At 44.8% G+C, this 19,622-nt stretch overlaps 1 protein-coding gene across 1 annotated transcript; it reads left to right on the forward strand.

The window, feature by feature from the left end:
• The first annotated feature begins 4,572 nt into the window (after window positions 1–4,572).
• LOC129088813 (phosducin-like) lies at window positions 4,573–18,347 on the forward strand. Its single transcript, XM_054596045.1, has 6 exons — window positions 4,573–4,596; window positions 15,485–15,545; window positions 15,773–15,909; window positions 16,217–16,436; window positions 16,603–16,715; window positions 18,159–18,347. Exons 1-6 carry the CDS (start codon window positions 4,573–4,575, stop codon window positions 18,345–18,347), a joined length of 744 nt encoding a protein of 247 aa, XP_054452020.1.
• The last annotated feature ends 1,275 nt before the right edge of the window (window positions 18,348–19,622 follow it).

A 19,622-nucleotide genomic window follows, 5' to 3' on the forward strand; every position in this document is an offset into this window, starting at 1 on the left:
ATTGTTTAGTCTTACTTGTGAAAGGTAATTCCTTGCGATCTTGTTTGAATCGTCCTGATGGTGGTGCACCCCCAAGCGGTGCATGAAGTAGGCATCTTCACTCCGAAGACGAAATAACTCCCGTACCAAGATGGCGCCGACATTTTATGCCGCCCAAGGCCGAAGGAGGCGTCTACCTATATGATGTCTATGGTCCATGGTCCACCAGAACTTGGTTCGGCCCGGGGCGTTGGTAGAGGCAAAGTGGGTGGAGATAAGGTGTGTGCATGGGGATGTTCACAGATATCCTGTTGTGTCAGTCGAAATTAAACACAGGGGCAAAACGCATAGAATTAGGGCTGCGGTTAGCTCCCGCCTCGCACACCCACTGATTTTAGGCACGGATTGGTCTGGGTTCCATACGTTAGTGGGGCAATGTGTGGGTGTGCGATCGCGACCGGCAGGGACATGTGGGATGTGTGCTGTGCTCAGTGGTGATGCGAGGTTGTCCGACGCTGCTGAAGGGGAGGGGGAACCGGTGGTGCCCTCACAAGGGGCCCCGCAGGTTCCCGAAATACACTCCATGGAAGATTTTCCACTGGAGCAGTCTCGTGACAATACTCTATGCTTTGCCTTCGACCAAGTGATACAAATTGATGGTCACATGGTACACCCTGACACACCACCGACATACCCACACTTTTCATTGGTTAGGGATAGACTGTATAGAGTGAGTCGTCACACTCAGACTGGTGAAGATATTACCCAATTGTTGGTGCCGGAAAGCCGTCGGGAAATGGTTTTCCGGGCGGCTCATTATAACCCAATGGCTGGTCACATGGGGTATGACAAAACACTAGACCGGATAATGGCCCGATTCTATTGGCCTGGGATTCGGGGAGTGGTGCGCCGTTGGTGTGCCTCTTGCCCTGAATGCCAACTGGTAAACCTACCGGCCATCCCAAGAGCTCCATTGCGCCCATTGCCACTAATTGAGGTCCCGTTTGAGCGCATTGGCATGGACCTCATCGGGCCATTTCACCGGAGCACTCGAGGATATCGCTTTGTGTTAGTTCTGGTGGACTACGCAACGCGATATCCTGAAGCGGTGCCGCTGCGCACTATCTCTGCAAAGAGTGTTGCGCAGGCACTGTTTCAGGTCATCTCCCGAGTTGGAATCCCGAAAGAGATTCTGACCGACCAGGGCACCTCGTTTATGTCACGCACATTAAGGGAACTATACGGTTTATTGGGCGTCAAGGCAATTCGGACTAGTGTTTACCACCCACAGACCGATGGCCTTGTTGAGCGCCTGAATAAAACCTTGAAGTCCATGATCCGTAAGTTCATACACGATGATGTCGGAAATTGGGATAAGTGGCTTGACCCTCTGTTGTTTGCAGTGCGGGAGGTGCCCCAGGCCTCCACAGGATTTTCTCCCTTTGAGCTGCTGTTTGGCAGAAAACCACGTGGGGTTCTGGACCTAGTTAAGGAAAACTGGGAGGAGGGTCCGAGCCCAAGCAAAAACGAGATTCAATACGTCCTGGATCTGAGAGCAAAACTCCACACACTGGGGCAATGTTCACGGGAGAATTTGCTCAGGGCCCAGGAGCGTCAACAACGCCTGTACAACAGAGGGGCTAGGCTGAGACAATTTGCACCGGGAGATAAAGTACTTGTATTACTTCCCTCTTCCAGCTCCAAACTGCTCGCTAAGTGGCAAGGGCCCTTTGTGGTCACACAGCGAGTGGGCGATGTAGACTATGAGGTTGTGCGTTCTGACAGGGGAGGGGCAACACAAATTTACCACCTCAACCTCCTCAAAGCATGGAGAGAGGCAGAGCCTGTTTCTCTGGTGACTACCGTGAAAGAGAGGGATGAGTTGGGGCCTGAGGTGCCAAATTCCACCAATCCAGCCTCGCTCCGTTGTGAAGACCATCTCACTCAGTCCCAGAGAGCAGATGTGGCTGCGTTGCAGCAGCGCTTTGCTGATGTGTTCTCCCCTCTGCCAGGACGCACCAACCTTATACAACACCATGTTGAAACTCGCCCAGGCGTGACAGTACGATCACGGCCTTATCGGTTGCCTGAACACAAAAGAAAGGTAGTTCAGAAAGAATTGGAAGCTATGCTGGAGATGGGGGTAATAGAAGAGTCCAATAGTGCCTGGTGTAGCCCCATCGTTCTGGTTGTCAAGAAGGATGGGTCTATACGGTTCTGTGTGGACTACCGCAAGGTGAATGACGAGTCACGGTTTGATGCCTATCCAATGCCCCGGGTCGACGAGCTCCTGGACCGGCTCGGCACGGCTCGTTTTTTCACCACACTGGATCTGACCAAGGGCTACTGGCAGATTCCCTTATCTCCAGAGTCCAGGGAAAAGACGGCTTTCTCCACTCCGTACGGATTGTACCAATTCGTCACACTTCCTTTCGGGCTGTTCGGTGCCCCAGCCACATTCCAACGTCTCATGGACCGGGTACTGCGTCCACACGCTGCTTATGCTGCCGCCTACATGGATGATGTGATCATCCACAGCAACAGCTGGGCGGAGCACATGCAGCGGGTGTCCGCGGTGCTTGAGTCTATGAGACAGGCTGGGCTCACCGCCAACCCGAAGAAGTGTGCGGTTGGACGGAGGGAGGTACGGTATCTGGGGTACCACTTGGGTGGAGGGCAGGTTCGTCCCCAGGTCGACAAGACAGCAGCGATTGCAGCCTGCCCGAGGCCCAAGACCAAAAAAGAGGTGAGGCGGTTCTTGGGGCTGGCAGGGTATTACCGGCGGTTCATCCCCAACTTCGCCGACCTAACCAGCCCCCTGACCGACCTGACTCGAAAGGGTGCCTCAGATCCGGTCCAGTGGACGGAGCAGTGCCAGCTGGCGCTTGACAGGCCCTCTGTGGGGAACCTCTTCTCCACACACCTAACTTCTCTCTCCCTTTTATCCTGCAGACTGATGCCTCGAATAGGGGGCTGGGGGCCGTTTTGTCCCAGGAGGTGCAGGGGATCGACCGCCCAGTGCTTTACATCAGCCGGAAGCTGTCTGAGAGGGAGTCTCGCTACAGCACAGTGGAGAAGGAAGGCCTGGCGATCCTGCGTTACTACCTCCTGGGACGCCCATTCACCCTCTATTCGGACCATGCCCCTCTACAGTGGCTCCACCGCATGAAGGATGCCAACGCCCGGATCACTCGGTGGTATCTGGCGTTGCAGCCTTTTAAATTCAAAGTGGTCCATAGGCCGGGGGTGCAGATGGCTGTGGCAGACTTCCTCCGGTGGAGGTGTGTGGCAGTGGGCGTGGTCTGCGCTCAGCTGCAGGGGAGAGAGGTGTGGGAGTGGTTCATGGGAACAGTGCCGTGGTGAGTTCAATCAAGACAGCTGTAATGTGGTGCTAATTAGGCTGAAGGTACTTAAGCAGTAGCAGACGGGAGTTCGGGAGAGGAACAGTCACACACGCAGAACGAGGACTGAGACGGGAGCGTGAAGCCATCAGAGTGGTGGCGTTCCGGGAACGTTGGACCGAGTGCGCCCGAGAAGCCGGGCAGCGAAGCGGAGCGCACGACGGTCCGCATTTTGTGTTGTATTTTGGATGAAATAAATATACCTTTGGTAAACTTACCCACTGAAGCCGTATCTGTGTTGGGGAGAACCTACGGTAGTCGAGAGTCGGCTACAGTGACTAATAATAATAAAATGGTAGTAGCAGTGGGTGTCAGCAGGGCCACAGCAGGAGGCACGACCACAGTCTAGGTACAGCCCCGATTGACGATGATGAAGGGACTTCCTGCAATCCTAATGCTGCCTGTGCTGACGACTGGCGGTGACTGGGGTGGAGGAGGGTCACGTCTGCAATATGCTGAAATGACAACTGACCGCAGCAGAGAGCATATTTTTAAACTCTGACAGCAACGATGTGATTGGCTAAAGGAAACCATGGCCGAAACTGGTTGGTTAATTTTTACGTGAACGCCCCCCTTAATCACCTGATAATTCAAGGGGACAGAGTAATGAGTATGAACAGGAGTGTAAAGCTAGTCTTCCTGACTGAACTTTCGCTAAGCTTCATTTCAATCAATAATTTATTACACATGCATAAGAATGAATAGTACAAAGTCTTTGGCTATTGGACTCCATGGCCAAGCCATATATCAGAGGGGCCCAACGCTAAGATCAGCTAAGCACAATCCCCCAAAAGAGAATTATTTTATATAGATATATAAAATAAATACTTTACCTACTGCCGCAGAACTCCTATGCAGAAACAGAAGATTAGTCATGAGAGCAAGGTTACGGGTTCAGATTGCACAAATTTAAGTTACGTCAGAGTTAAGAGTGGTCAAGTAAACCATAGCAAAGGATAGGGCAGGGTCTAGATAAACCGCAGACAAGCAAATGGGGGTCTCGATGGTCCGCAGAACAGGATACAGCGGGTCTAGATAGACCACAGTAAAGTCTGACGGGATCGTAACAGATCCCCAAATTGATAGCGGGGGTCTTGACAGACCACAGGAAAGAATAGGGAGGGTCTCGTTAGACCGCAGAACAGAATAGGTTTGGTTCAAGTAAGAACGCAGCTCAGGACACTTGTGGGTCATGTCAGACCACAGCACAGGACAGGTGAGGGTCATGTCAGACTGCAGAACAGGACTCAGAACAAGTAGGGGACTTAACCTAGGTATTTAATCCTGAATTAAAAGAAGCAAAAGCGAGTCTGCACAAACCACAAACAGAGCATGCACCTCTGCCTTCCTGTGTTTAAGACGTAGCTCATAATGCCTAAGATGAAAGGCCAGATCTAAAATGTGATATCTCTACTTGGTTTAAGGATTTAGATGATGATATAAATTCATCACATCTGAATGCGCAAAGAAGGTTAATAGCAAACAGAATCAAACTGCGCATCAAAGGGGAAAATGCCTGCTCTGGTTCTGTCAGCATCATATGCCATTAAAGAGTAATAGGCTGTCTGCTTTCGATAACTGGGTAGAGCTTTAGCAAACTTTCCAGCAGTAATTTGAATGCTGAATTTAGCAAACAAACTTGAAGAGGAACGTACCATCTAATAATACATTGGATGCCGGCAATAAGGCTTGAAATAGGCAGGTATAAACAGCAACCATCAATGCAGTATCTATGAAGACACTCGAATTATGAAAATTAGTTAAAGAGGCAATCCAACAGAACCAAACGAAGCAAAGGTTGTCCAAGCATATCATACCTTTTTACCATGAAAACTGCTAGACCCGTACTCTTATACATCATAGCTGAGTCCCTACATTTAACCATGAGGCTTTGATTAAGGAAAGCCTCAGGTCTGACAAGGGGAAACTGATACGCTGGCCTCTGAAAAGATGCTCCGGAAGGTCACGTGATGTTTCTCATAAATAGCCATGATATCTTTGGAAGAGGAGCGTCCTCTGTTGATGATAACGATGACTGCACAGACAGAGATCAACTGTGCAAAGAGAGGCCAGTGACTAGCAAACCACTGCTATAATAGAATCCCCTAAAACCAATGGATGACGTGGCATCCGTGTAGGACTTAAGTGTTGCTCAGAACAAAAATAATGCCAATGGACGCAGTGAGCACTAGACGGGATTTCAACGTCTAAATCTGGTTGAAAACTGGTTGAAATTGGGTCTAAACGTCTATAGACGTAATTTCGCCATCTTTTCAACCGGCTAAAACATGGTTACAACTTCAACATGTCACAAAACACCATTTGTTTGATAATGTGTTCTATTGTAACATAAGGCTGTAAGAGAGTTTAAATGGGGAGGAAGTGAGTAAAATAAATTGATGTACAAACAAGAAGACGGTCAGAACATTGTTGTTTGGCATAGCGCAACTTACAAACAATATAAAGTATTATAATGTGTAATATGCCAGTGAGCATCTTTCCGTTGAAAAGACATTTAAAAAACGACTATGGTCACCGGTGAAAATACTGGTTCAAGAGTTAATATGTTTTTCTAATTCTTGTTTAATTTACAGACATTCATCTGAAATATGGCAGATCATCTGAAACTGGCTCCTGGGAGGCTTTGACAACGACATTTAAAGAGAAACGGGAGATTTTGTTGTGTGTATTTTCAATTTCATTGTAGTTGTATGAATAAAAACTAATTAATTGTTGCCTGTGTCAGATGGTCTTATTTGTCCTGTCAATTGCTACATATTTTACAGTGAGCATTTTGAGGTTCAAGACGTTTAAAAGACGTTTATGTCCAAAACACGTTGAAACGTGGTTCAAAAGTGAAAGTTTATTCAACGTCTATTTGTAGACGTCTATTAGACGTTCATGTTTAGACCATATTTCACCGGGATTTGCAATATTGGCTTTCAACTGAGAAATGTGGATGTGGTTTCATAGTAAGCCTCTAAAATGATGATATAACATTATTAGCACAACGTAGAGAATTACAAATGCACTATTGCAAATCACGTTGAAATGTGGTCTAAACGTGAACGTCTAATAGACGTCTACAAATAGATGTTGAATAAACTTTTACATTTGAACCACTTTAAGACGTCTTTTCAACGTCAGCCGTAGACGTCTTTTCAACGGAAAAATGCTCACTGGGGAGAGTCAATTAGGAGCGTTATTCTTGGTGGAGACACAAATTAAATGCATCCACATGACTAAGCAACAGTGGGAGCAGGTGACGTACTTTATAATTTCCAACACTAACCTTTCGTGGATTTGTGACCTCAACCTAACCGTTTGTGGTTTTGTTGCCTTCTTTCTTCACGAAAAGAAAGTCGTTCCGCAATTTGTGTCCCCGAACACAAAACCAATAGATTTTATTTTGTGACTATTTCACAAATTGCCGTGAGACAGTAAGCAGAAAAATTAAAGTGGCCCTATTATGCTATTCCACTTTTTCCCTCTCTTTAAGTGTGTTATATATATTTTTGTACATGTAAAAGGTCCGTAGATTGTAAAACCTAAAGTCCATGCCTAAAAGGAGTTACCCTCCCCCCCAGAAACACTGCTCCTGAACTGCATGAAACGGCTCAATTGAATTATCTCCTTCACTTCCGTAACTTTATGAGGTCATAATGTTCAAAACTTTCAAAACTGGACGCAGTTCACGGCTGGATTTTCCAAACACTTACTGCTGAAAGATGATAGCGGTTCAGGATCAGAACCTGTAAGTAGATTTATTATTTGTGGATGATTAATGTTTGACACAACAAAGGTAGCTAACGTTACACATTGCTCAGCTGTAGCCTCGGCTAATGTTGGTAGCGAACGTTACTAGCCTGGGTTCAAATATTAAAACAGTGCTCAGCTGTAGCCTCGGCTACCGTTGGCAGCTAACGTTATTTTGTTCTAATGGCTCTGCTAATCAGCTTTAGCCCCACTGCTAACACTGTGTAGAATATGAGGACTGAATATGTCCATCGTGAATAGTGTTCAAGTGATGACGTATGTTTGTGTTTACAAGCTGTAATGTTACTGCCATTGTAATGACTTGTATTCTATTTGGAGCAAATACTGCCACCTAGTGTAAGTGTAGATGATGCAGTGTTCAACTACTAAATGTGTGGCACATGTGACAGGAAGTAGTGTTATTTCCTTTTCCTGTTTTTGTAACAAGATGGCTCTGTTCAACTAGAGTTACTGCAATGTTATTGTTATCCATCCTGCATTTTCTGGCCCTCTGAGTGGCAATGCCAGTGAGTACAATTCACTTTTATATTTTTAAGTTTATTTCTGAGGGTTTATTTTGTTAGTTTGTTTTAACTAAAAAGACTTTGATGACATGTGCAACATGTAACTGATTGAAATGTAGTGATGATTTGTAGATCACAACACATTCTTTAGTTTGGTGAAAAGTAATTATTGTTTGTATATCTTTTGCCTGTTTTCTAGTTTCACACTTTTCCATATTAAACCTGTCCAAATACGACACGCTGGTCTGTTCCTTGGAGGAAGAATATGAGGAAGAGTTTAGCTGACTGCAAAGCCCAATACAGGACACGGAGTCGACATTAGGTCTGAGCAGAACAGCCATTATCCACTTTGGTTTGGCTGACTTTGTAGCTATTTTCATGACTGTTACCCCGCTGTTTCTGCTCTGAGCCACTGGGCTCCTTTCATTAAACTTCCAACAATAGGTCAACTAGACACATCCCAGCATAAGATGAACAACGTAAATTTTACTCATAGCTAGACAGCTGGGCTGTATTTGTGTCATAAAATAATATTGTGAGTCTTTGTGCAATCTGTTTACCTGCATATTTGTTGTCTGCTGATTTTTCACGGGACATGACTGTTTTGCTTGATAGATGTTGACTGTTTTCATCTGATGCAAATTAGTTTTAATTAATACATTGGTCTCTGTCTTTTAGAGTACATCCCAGAAGGACCCAGTACCGGCAACAGCAGCTTTCATCTAACCCAGCTTCCAGGATGAGTTTAATATTGTGTTTTTGTTGCTAATAAGAAAGTTTACAGGGCTGCCCTTCAATTTTAAGTCACACCTTTCTGACTGCTTGGGAATAAATGCGATTTGAACAAGATCTTTTCTATAAACTTTACAAGTTAGTCAGCTCAAAAGGCGCCACGCGAGTGGCTGCCTCTTACAGCAGCTCCTGCTCACCTGTGAGCTTTTTCCTTTAAATTGTGTTTTTTTTTGTTACTTCTGTTACTTTTTTTTTACTTATTTAATTTTGTAAACATTTTGCACTATGGCAGTGAAACTCGTAGACTTTCACGTGGTCTACCTGCAGTTTTCTGCACTTTCCACCTCCGTGCCCGGAGTCTCAGCCCGCAGCCATGGCCCCCTTTGTTTACAGCAGGGGTCAGCTGTTAGCGCTCCGGGACACGGCGCCGCTGCTGCCAGAGGAGAGACCCGAGGTCCCCCGTGAGCTGAGGAGGAGGAGACGGGGATGCCGTGCGGGGGCAGAACGTCGCGCCAGGAGGAGACGTTTTAAACCCGTCCTCCCCTCCATCATCATGGGAAACGTGAGGTCTCTCCCCAACAAGATGGACGAGTTATCGGCGCTGACTCGCCATCAGAGGGAATACCGGGAGTGTAGCGTCATGGTGTTCACGGAGACATGGCTCACCGAGATGACTCCGGACACCAACGCTGCACTGGACGGGTTCCGCATCATCCGGGCAGACAGGACAGCGGAGAGCGGTAAGAGGAAGGGAGGAGGTCTGGCAGTGTTTGTGAATAATAGATGGTGTAACTCTGGACACATCACTGTTAAGGAGCAGACCTGTACAGAGGACATTGAGCTGTTGGCCGTTAGCATGAGGCCGGTATATTTACCGAGGGAATTCTCGCACGTTATCACAATAGCTGCGTATATTCCCCCTCTGCTAACGGAGAAGCGGCCTGTGACGTCATACACTCGGCGATAAGCAGGCTGCTGACACAACATCCCAATGCCCTCCTCCTCCTCTCTGGTGACTTTAACCATGCCCCTCCGTCCTCCACTCTGCCCACCTTCACCCAGTACATCACCTGCCCCACCAGAGACAACAGAACCCTGGACCTACTGTATGCCAACACCAAGGAGGCATACACATCAACACCCCTCCCTCCCCTGGGAAGATCTGATCACAACCTGGTGCACCTCCGGCCTGTGTACAAACCTCTTGTGCACAGGCAGCCAGCTGTGACCCGCACAGTCAAAAGATGGTCCGATGAAGCCGAGGAGGCTCTTAAGGACTGTTTCGACTCGACTGTGTGGGAAGTGTTCAGTGATGCCCATGGGGAGGACATCGAGGGTCTCACAGACACAATAACGGATTACATAAACTTTTGTGTGGAGAACACCGTACCCACCAGGACTGTACGGTGTTTTTCCAACAGCAAACCCTGGATCAATCCTGATATAAAGACCCTCCTCAAGGAGAAGAAGAGGGTCTTTAGATCAGGAAACAAGGAGGAGCTGAGGACTGTGCAGAGGGAGCTGAGGAGGAAGATCAGGGAGGGGAAGAATATCTACAGGACAAAGATGGAGGATCAGCTGCAGCAGAACAACATCAGCGGAGTCTGGAAGAGCCTCAAGGCCATGTCTGGCCACAAGGGGCCCAACCAACAGCCTGTGGGGGACCAACAGTGGGTGAATGATCTGAACTCATTCTTTAACAGATTTGATCAGCCACCCACCCCTCCCCCCACCCAGACCTCCCTGCCGCTGCAGCCCCCATCGTCTGCACCCCCTGTGGATTACCCCCCTCTTCTTCCTTCTCCTCCACCCCCTTTTCCACAACACTCGGCTCCCCTCCACACTCCTCAAACACTGCACACCTCCAACACCCCACCCCCACCCCCACTCCAACAACCTACAGCACACAGCCCCCATCCCCCAGCTTGTCCCTCTCTATCAACCAGGTGAGAAAAGAACTGAGGAGAATAAAGGTGAGAAAAGCCACGGGTCCGGACGGCATCAGCTCAAGGCTCCTCAGATCCTGCGCAGACCAGCTGTGCAGGATTGTGGAGCACATCTTCAACTTGAGCTTGAAGCTGGGGAGGGTACCACAGCTATGGAAGACGTCCTGCGTGGTACCAGTCCCAAAGACCCCGGGGGCCAAGGACTTCAGCAGCTTCAGGCCAGTGGCTTTAACATCCCACCTGATGAAGACCCTGGAGCGGCTGGTCCTTGTGCACCTCCGCCCCCTGGTGACCTCATCTTTGGACCCTCTTCAGTTCGCCTATCAACCTGGCATCGGGGTGGATGACGCTGTCATCTACCTGCTACAAAGATGCCTTTCTCACCTGGAAAAGGCTGGAAGCACTGTGAGAGTCATGTTCTTCGACTTCTCCAGTGCCTTCAACACCATCCAGCCTTTGCTTCTGAGGGACAAGCTGGAGCAGACCGGGGTGGACCACCACCTCACTGCATGGATACTGGACTACCTCACCAACCGTCCACAGTATGTGAGGACAGGGGAGTGTGAGTCAGATCGGGTGTCCTGCAGCACGGGGGCCCCACAAGGAACCGTTCTGGCTCCATTCCTCTTCTCCATCTACACTTCGGACTTCACATATAACTCTGCTACCTGCCACCTGCAAAAGTTCTCTGACGACTCTGCAATCGTCGGCCTCATCCCCGCCGGCGATGAGAGGGAATACAGAGAACTGAACCAGGACTTCATAGGATGGTGCCGGCGGAACTGCCTCCAGATCAACTCTGGTAAAACCAAAGAGCTGGTGGTGGACTTCCGCCGGGAAAACACTGTCCTCCGGAACCAGTGAACATCCAGGGACAGGACATTGAGATTGTGCAATCTTATAAGTACCTGGGTGTTCACTTGAACAATAAACTGGACTGGACTAATCATTCAAATGCACTGTATAAAAAGGGTCAGAGCAGACTCTATCTGCTGAGGAGACTGAGGTCCTTTGGAGTGCAGGGAGCACTCCTGAGGACTTTTTCAACTCCGTGGTGGCATCAGCCATCTTTTATGGAGTGGTCTGCTGGAGCAGCAGCATCTCAGCAGCAGACAAGAAGAGACTGAACAAGCTTGTCAGGAAGGCCAGCAGTGTGCTGGGGTGTCCATTGGATACGGTGGAGGTGGTGGGAGACAGGAGGGTGATGGCCAAGCTGTCATCCCTGATGAACAACACCTCCCACCCCATGCAGGACGCCCTGGCAGCTCTGTGCAGCTCCTTCAGCCACCGGCTGCTTCACCCCCGGTGTGTGAAGGAGAGGTACCGCAGGTCCTTCCTTCCTGCTGCTGTCAGGTTACACAACCAGCTCTGCTCCCAGCAGACCACATGACACATGACAATAAAAACACTGTGCAATAATAGTTAATATAGTTTGTTTTTTTCTGTCTGTAAATATTATATTTCAGTTATTGTGTTTTTCTATTGTGTTTTTCTACTGTTTTTATTGCTTATTTATAATACTTGTTTTTTTATTTTATTTTTATTTTTTATTTTCATTTTTATTTTTATCTTGTCTTTCTTTACTATGTCTCTTGTGTGCACTTTAACTCTATGCTGCTGTAAGCCTGCAAATTTCCCCGCTGCGGGACTAATAAAGGATTATCTTATCTTATCTTATCTTAAGTTGATTTACAGTGGTGTTACATAGTGAAACGTCTTTATTATTTGTTTTGTACTTTCTCAGAATTTTTATTACTCCTAATATTTTTGCTATCATATTTATTGTATTTTATGTCTTTTTATATTTACTATTTATTTTCTTTCTTTGAAGGAGCCTCCCAGCAAAAGCAATTACACAATTGTACTTGTTTAACCGAAGTGACAACAAAAAAATCTGATTTGACCTTCTTCCGGCAACAATTGTAATTTCTCTCGTCTCCTAAATCTGAAGAAGGTCGGCGTAGCACCTCATGATTTTAGGCCATTTGACACATTAGGTTTACTTGAAATGCGCCTGTGAAGACGCTCTCAGTGCGTTCAGGCCTTTACAGGGAGATCTGGAGGAGGACTAGGCTGGGAAGACTTTTTTTTTAGAGCACATTTCTTAGCCCGTCTCAATCACCACCCAGACCTAGAGGAGTAAGAAAATGAATGGACGGAACCAACACCAACTGCCACTGTTGAATTTTGAAATGTGTAACTGACCATGTATTCATAATGCATACAAATTTAAGAAAGAAATTAGATACCCAAATGTGAAACTGGCAGCTGGATAATTATAGCCCCAATATATAATTGCACATTTTTCTCAAGTCCCCTACTTGTGTGTACCGTCATCAGTCCATAACACTGAGCCTGGTATCGCAGCTTATCATATTAGACAACATCATATTACAGTGACAGTGACTATGGAGATGACAGTGAAGATAAAGCTTATCCCCTCATCTCTCTCCCCACCCATTTCTAAACTTCCTCCTGTCAATCCTTTATATGTGGACACGCTGATCAGTGAAAGCCTAGATTGACAGAAGAAAACAAATAGATACAACTGCCAAAGATTTAATAAAAGAATAAGCTGTAAGAAACCGACAGACAGCCCTTCTCACTCAAGACCCAAAGGTAAGATTTTGCGGCTCTTTTAGTAACATACCATGCAGATATAACATGTCTAGTACTCTATAATCTTCTTCTGAGTTCTGAAGCTACAGGTAGAGTTTATCCACACTAAAATGCTTGTGTTAGAGATTTGAGTTTTGTTTTATACACACCACTGTTGAGCAAACAAATTCACATTCTCATTTTCTTTGTAGAGTTATTGTTGCAGTACCACATTATTGTCCGATAGTTTAAATTTAAATTGTATTAAATGTGCATTTTTTGTCAAAGCAACACAAGATATTCTTAAATCCATTTGTATATGTTTGCATAACCATTGCTTGGGTCTAATCATTTGTTCTTAATATGCTTATGCATATTTTATGAAGTGTTTTTGTTTTCAAGTCATTTTATGCCATGTTTAAAACCTACTTAGTGTTAAGGTCAAGTGGCTGAACTGCATTTGAATGAATTAAACCCAACCATTCAAGAAATGTATTTCTTTGATGACATGAAGGAGTTAGCAGCCTCGGACTAAAGAGCATTATCAGTTTTAAGAGTGACGCAGTGTTGATTAGGACCCTGTTTTAATTGACAGCTCAGCTGTTTCTGCACAATGGCTCTCAGTGTTGCCTCTACCAGTGTATCACACACATCACCTAATCACAACATCGTAATTGCTCGCAATTCCATTTTACAAGTCCTTGAATTCCAGCATAACCACTGATTAAATTAAATTAAATTGCTGTCAGCAATGTGCCCTTAAACAAAGACAAGATAAAATAAGATTATCCTTTATTAGTCCCACAGCAGGGAAATTTGCAGGATTTCAGCAACAAAGTGGATAGTGCACGAACAAGAGACATCAGTTAAAACAAAACAAAAAATAAAAAAGTATAAGACATAAGAAATCAAACAGTAATGGTATAATTTACAATAAGTAAAATGTAAAAAACAACAACAAAAATATGATATAATGGGACTGAGTGGTTGGGTCTAAATTATTGCACATATTAAGTAGGAAATATGAAGTATTATTTGCACAGTTGTATAAATTGATATTGATATTGCACATGAATGAATGAGTAATTTGCCATTTTTTTACGTGACCCACCTTATCCTGCCTGAGTGCCGTCTACTGTGCGTGAAACACTGACTATAAATGGTTACTTTATGTAACCCCAAATCAAATAATTCTTAACGATCCCTTCAAATACATTATAAAGTCATATTCTTTCCTTTTTTTGCTAAAAATTGAGTCAGTCACCAGAGATTAATTCTAACAGAATAATACTTTATTTGGGTTACAAAAAGGTAAACAGAATGTCAGGCTTAGCTTGCAGATAATATCATATCACACTCACACACACACACACACACACACACACACACACACACACACACACACACACACACACACACACACACACACACACATACATTTCGCTCTGCTGCCTCGGGGCGATTGGTTTCCCCGTCGCTCAGAGGTCCCTCCGGCCGATCCACCCGGTCACAGCTTTTTTCTGTCCTGGCCCCTCAGTGGTGGAATGAACTCCCCACCGACGTCAGGACAGCAGAGTCGCTGCCCATCTTTAGGCGCAGGCTGAAAACTCACCTCTTCAAGAAGTACTACCCTGAGCCTTCCTCGTAGCACTTATTGCACTCGTATTAGTTGTTGCACTTACTGTATTTGTATCAGTTCGCTGCACTTATTGAATTTGTATTTGTCTACTGCACTTATCCTATTCGTAGTAGTTTGTAGCACTTACTATATTCGGATTAGTCTGTTGCAATTATTGTTTTCGTAGTAACTTCCCTCTGCACTATACTTTTGCTCTGGCTTATGCTTTAAGATGCTTGTTTAAGAAAGGAGATGCACTTATGACTTCTGGTGACTAGTAGTTCTCTTGAATACCTATGTTGAATACACTTCCTGTAAGTCGCTTTGGATAAAAGCGTCTGCTAAATGACTGTAATGTAATGTAATGTAATGTACATGACACGGTGTCCTAGGCATGTGTACACGTCAGACTCCTGTTAATCTCAACGTAATCTGATTAGTGAACCTCAGCCCAGCTCACAGTGAGTGGTTAGGATAACATTGTGTCCAGCTGCACGCACCCATGCACAATTAAACACTCAAAATGTTGTAGATAGTTAGGGTTGGATGTGTCTACGTGTTGGATATTCCTGTTAGGGTGATGTTCACACTAATCCGACATTTTTTTTGACCAAATACATTTGCTTACCCAGGTGCATTCTTTGGTGTATTTTGTTGCCTGGTGGTTTATTTTTCCTAACGTGGAATGCAGCCAATGTTGTGTCAAATTAGAAAATAAAGATAGCTCTGTGTCAAACTCACAATGAAGCGAAGGAGAACATTATCAACACAGAGGCAAACAACAGGGTCAGGTTTTTAGTCAAGCTTAACTTTTATTTTGCCCAGTTAAACCAGGGGACACACACCTGATCCATATATCATGCAGTTGAGAGAGAACAATGTATCAATGTGTGGTCAGGTTATCCAGTTTGTGTGTTCACTGTATTGCAGACTGCTAGCAGGATGTCTGGCTCTACCCAGGAAGAGGAGGAGGTGCCTGCCAATCACACAGGTCAGAGGCATAAGTCAGGAAGATGCAGCAGACATAAATTGCTGAACTCACTCTGTATGGTGTAGCTCTTGTAAATCATCACGATCTATATATTCTGTCTCTACAAAAAGTTTTACTCAGGCACCAATTGATGGTGCGATTAATTTCAATGCAGTATAAACCGTACGTTATATTCAAATATGTCTTCATGAGGCCATGTTTTTTTGGGCATGTCTTTGTGTCCACAGGTCCAAAAGGTGTAATTAATGACTGGAGAAGGTTTAAGTTGGACAGCGTGGATCAGACTGTCCCCCAAAGCAAAAGAGAGCTGCTCAGACAAATGTCCAGTCCACGAGAGGACGACAAGCAGAGACTACACAGAAAGGTGGACGGAAAGACTCCCTGAACCTTACACAGGAAAACACACCATTGGCAGGTTTTAGAGTTAATCACAGGATGACAAGAGACTCGGCCAAAATGTGCCAACAAAAACTAAAATATATATATATACAGAGGAAGAGAATCGAAATCTGGGTCATTCACGCACTTACAGGAAGACAGACACAATCAAACAAAAACATACAGTACACACAATACCAATATACTGAATGTCGCTTTGGTCAAAAACGTCTGCCAAGAGAAAACATTGAAATTTGACAAAAAAGTGAAGCAGTAACATGTTTTTCCTCTAGATGAGTGTTCAGGAGTACGAAATGATCCAAGAAGAGGACGAGCGTTGCCTGAAACGCTACAGGAAACAGTGCATGCAGGAAATGCACGAGCGCATGAGCTTCGGCCCCACGTTCGAAGAAGTGTACGAGCTTGAGACTGGTGACGCCTTCCTGGAAGTCATAGAGAGGGAACACCGGCTGACCCTGGTGGTAGTCCACATCTACCAGCACGGGGTCAAAGGTTAGCTTTCTTTGTTTTGTTTAAGTCTTAGCTCATTGACCCATGATGCAACTATGGTGCAGAATAGTCTCCTTGCTTCAACATCTACTCCAGAAATGTCCCATGAGATGGTTCACTACAGTGCTGTCGGCTCACTGTTGTGCTTGCATTGTTTGTCCCCTGTCAGGCTGTGAACAGCTGAACTCATGTCTGGACTGTCTGGCTTCAGAGTACTCCAGCGTTAAATTTTGTCGTATTGATGCTGTGGCGACAGGCGCTGCTGAGCGTTTCTCCCCTGAGGTTAGTAAACTGTTCAAAACCAAAACAGCAAAGAAAATGATTACAGTAATATGAGTGAATACTAGACTAGATAAATAGTTGATTGAAATACAATAATCCCCTTTGCTATATTTGGATGTAGTACCAGCAGTATCATTTCTAGTGTTGATAGTAATACATTTGTATTAACACTGCCATGAAGAACCGTGAGAGGTTAATTGAGTTTAAGTTTAAGTGTTTTCATCATTAAACAGCAATGATAATGGTATCACGTGTTCACTCTTTTGGACCAAAATCAAAAAGGGCAAACTATGGAACCAGAAGAACTAAACTCAGGACCTAAACAAGGAACTAAAAATCCCTTCTGCACATTTCAGTTTTTGTTCCCATTGCATCTAAATAACAATGAAGTTCAATCAAATTAGACTGAGGAGTGATTGAAAAACTGACATTTAAACACAATTATCACGCGAGAAAACATCAACACTTTCTGTTCCATGTATTTACTGTTGTGTTACTCTGGACACCTGGAATTATCCAACAGACAGCCCTTGTTTCTCCCCAGTGGAAAAATCTGATATGTAGCCATCATATGTATTTTTGAGACCCTTTTGCAGGGTTCTTAGGGAGAGTCAATCTGAAACATTACAAATGTTACACTTCGTTTCACTAAGTTAACGTTAATTATCTAGCTGGCTGCAGCCATTTAAATCTGCCACCAACAGTTGTCATTTCAGTCTGAAAAAGCCTGCATGTGTCTTCTTCCTGGTGAAATTAAGGAAAGGACCCTATGATTTCCACAATACAGAAAAACACAGCGAGAATCGTGGAACTGATGATATAATGGAATCAGCTGTCAGACGCGTAATATTGTGGACTTTGCCCAAATGTGGATGCAATTTATTTAAAAAAAACAAGATTTTCCCAACCATTCCAAGTGTTTTTTCACAGCACCTGACCCGAATAGATAAAAAAATAACTGTATTCAGCTATGTTTTGGTGTCATTATCGGACATACTGCTTCTGTTATCTGCTTACCAAGAGGGAGTGTCATGTCGAAGAGGCCTTCTGAGATGGCTAGCATAGATCAAGCTACATGACTTTAGTCTTGATTTTCCATAGTTTTTGGAGCTTCCCAACAAAAGCCACAGATGAAAGGGAAACCAGGTTTGGCTCCGTGCTTGCTGTTCAAAGACCTGAGCCCAGATGCTTGCCTATGCATCACAGAATACATTTCTAAACTGCCGGGAAGCTACAGCCAATGAGCACAAGACTCGTGTTAAGGGGAAACTTTTGGGAGGGGTCGTCAGTTAGTCATTGACTCTAACAGCTAAATAAGAGCGCTTTGTTTTACAGAAGGACAGAATGTTTTTATTAGCAATGAGAATATTAAAACCAGTGTTACTGTCACTATTAACTGATCAACCTCAGAGAGAGCCTTTGTGTACGTTTATGTTCCTCCAGGTTCTTCCTGCTCTACTGGTGTACAAAGCTGGTGAGTTACTGGGTAATTTCCTGGCTGTTACCAAACACTTCAATGAAGACTTCTTCGCAACGGACGTGGAGGGGTTTCTCAACGAATATGGCCTGCTACCCAAGAAGGAGTTCACAGCATGTGCTGATGACGAGGACGAGGGAGGGGACGTGGAATAGTGAGGGGTGGAGAGAGAAAAGCATGATCACTAAGAGAAGGGGAGAAAAAAGGGTTTATTGTTGTGGAGGAGAGGGGATGAAGGCAGAGGGAGAGCAAACAGGAATAGGCGGTATAAGAGATAAGAAAGCATTTACAGTGCATGTGCAGATAAACACACAATAGTAAACAATCACCAGCACACACAGCATGCTGAGTGTATTTAGAAGCGTTAGGTGCAAACCACTTAGTGTGAGGAAGTCTGACACAATACTGCTTTGCAGTCATATCATAGCTCTCCAATAAAAGCTGACATTACCAAAGTGCTGTCTGTCTGTCTGTCTGTCTGTCTGTCTGTGTTCAGTTGTACAATGGACTGTTCCTGGAACATGATCACAGTCACCATTTCATTATAGTCCTTCAGCAGATTAACTCTGGCAGTATTTATTTAGCAATATATTTACTTACCACAATATTGTGTATGTTGAGCACTATGTGATCATGGAGGAGAGTGTATTTACCAGGCCAACCTCTCCATGAAGTTCTGATGAATCCATCTGTGTGCCGGTCTATACCACATATAACATTTCAGCAAGTTTCTTAGTTCTGACCACGTCACAAAATAACCTATAAGTGCTTGAAGCAAACAAACCTTATGCCAGCAAATCAATGAATCAATCAAGGTAACTAAACCCAGAATGTATTATTTTTTGGTTAATGCACACTATATTTATCTGGCATAATATGACCATATCTGTCTGCTATACAAGCACCTCAAAGGAAGGTGACTTCATTCGGGATGTAAATGACACTAAATAATGTTGGCAATCACAATCAAATCACTACATCTCCTCAAGAGGTAGTCTTCAGGAGATGTAGTGATTTGATTGTGGTCATCAGGTGTGCCATCATTTTTGCTCAGCAAAACCAAGACATTCATTTTGGTAATAATAGTGAAGGATATATAGTTGCAATAGCAGTGTTATAGAGTAAAAGCAAATTTTCAATATAAGTCCCGTGTTTGGCAATTCCATGTTATAAATCCTTTAAATTCTGTCTGAGAGCAATAAAACCAGGGGCATTGTATGGTTCATGTGTGATGAGGTGTGGCGACTTGAAAGCCTGAAAGTTAAATTCCAGAGAAAATCATTAACCCTTGTGGTTCCGGTTGGATGCTTGGGATGCAGTTCTTCCCCCGAGTGAGGCCTCTCAGGCAGCTGCCGCCTCTCACCCTGCTATACAATTAGAACTGTGTTGATTTGTAGACGAACAAGTGTTCTGGTAAACCGTGGTTAAAA

This window comes from Anoplopoma fimbria, chromosome 3 (genome assembly GCF_027596085.1).
Source record: "Anoplopoma fimbria isolate UVic2021 breed Golden Eagle Sablefish chromosome 3, Afim_UVic_2022, whole genome shotgun sequence".
Classification (NCBI taxonomy): domain Eukaryota; kingdom Metazoa; phylum Chordata; class Actinopteri; order Perciformes; family Anoplopomatidae; genus Anoplopoma; species Anoplopoma fimbria.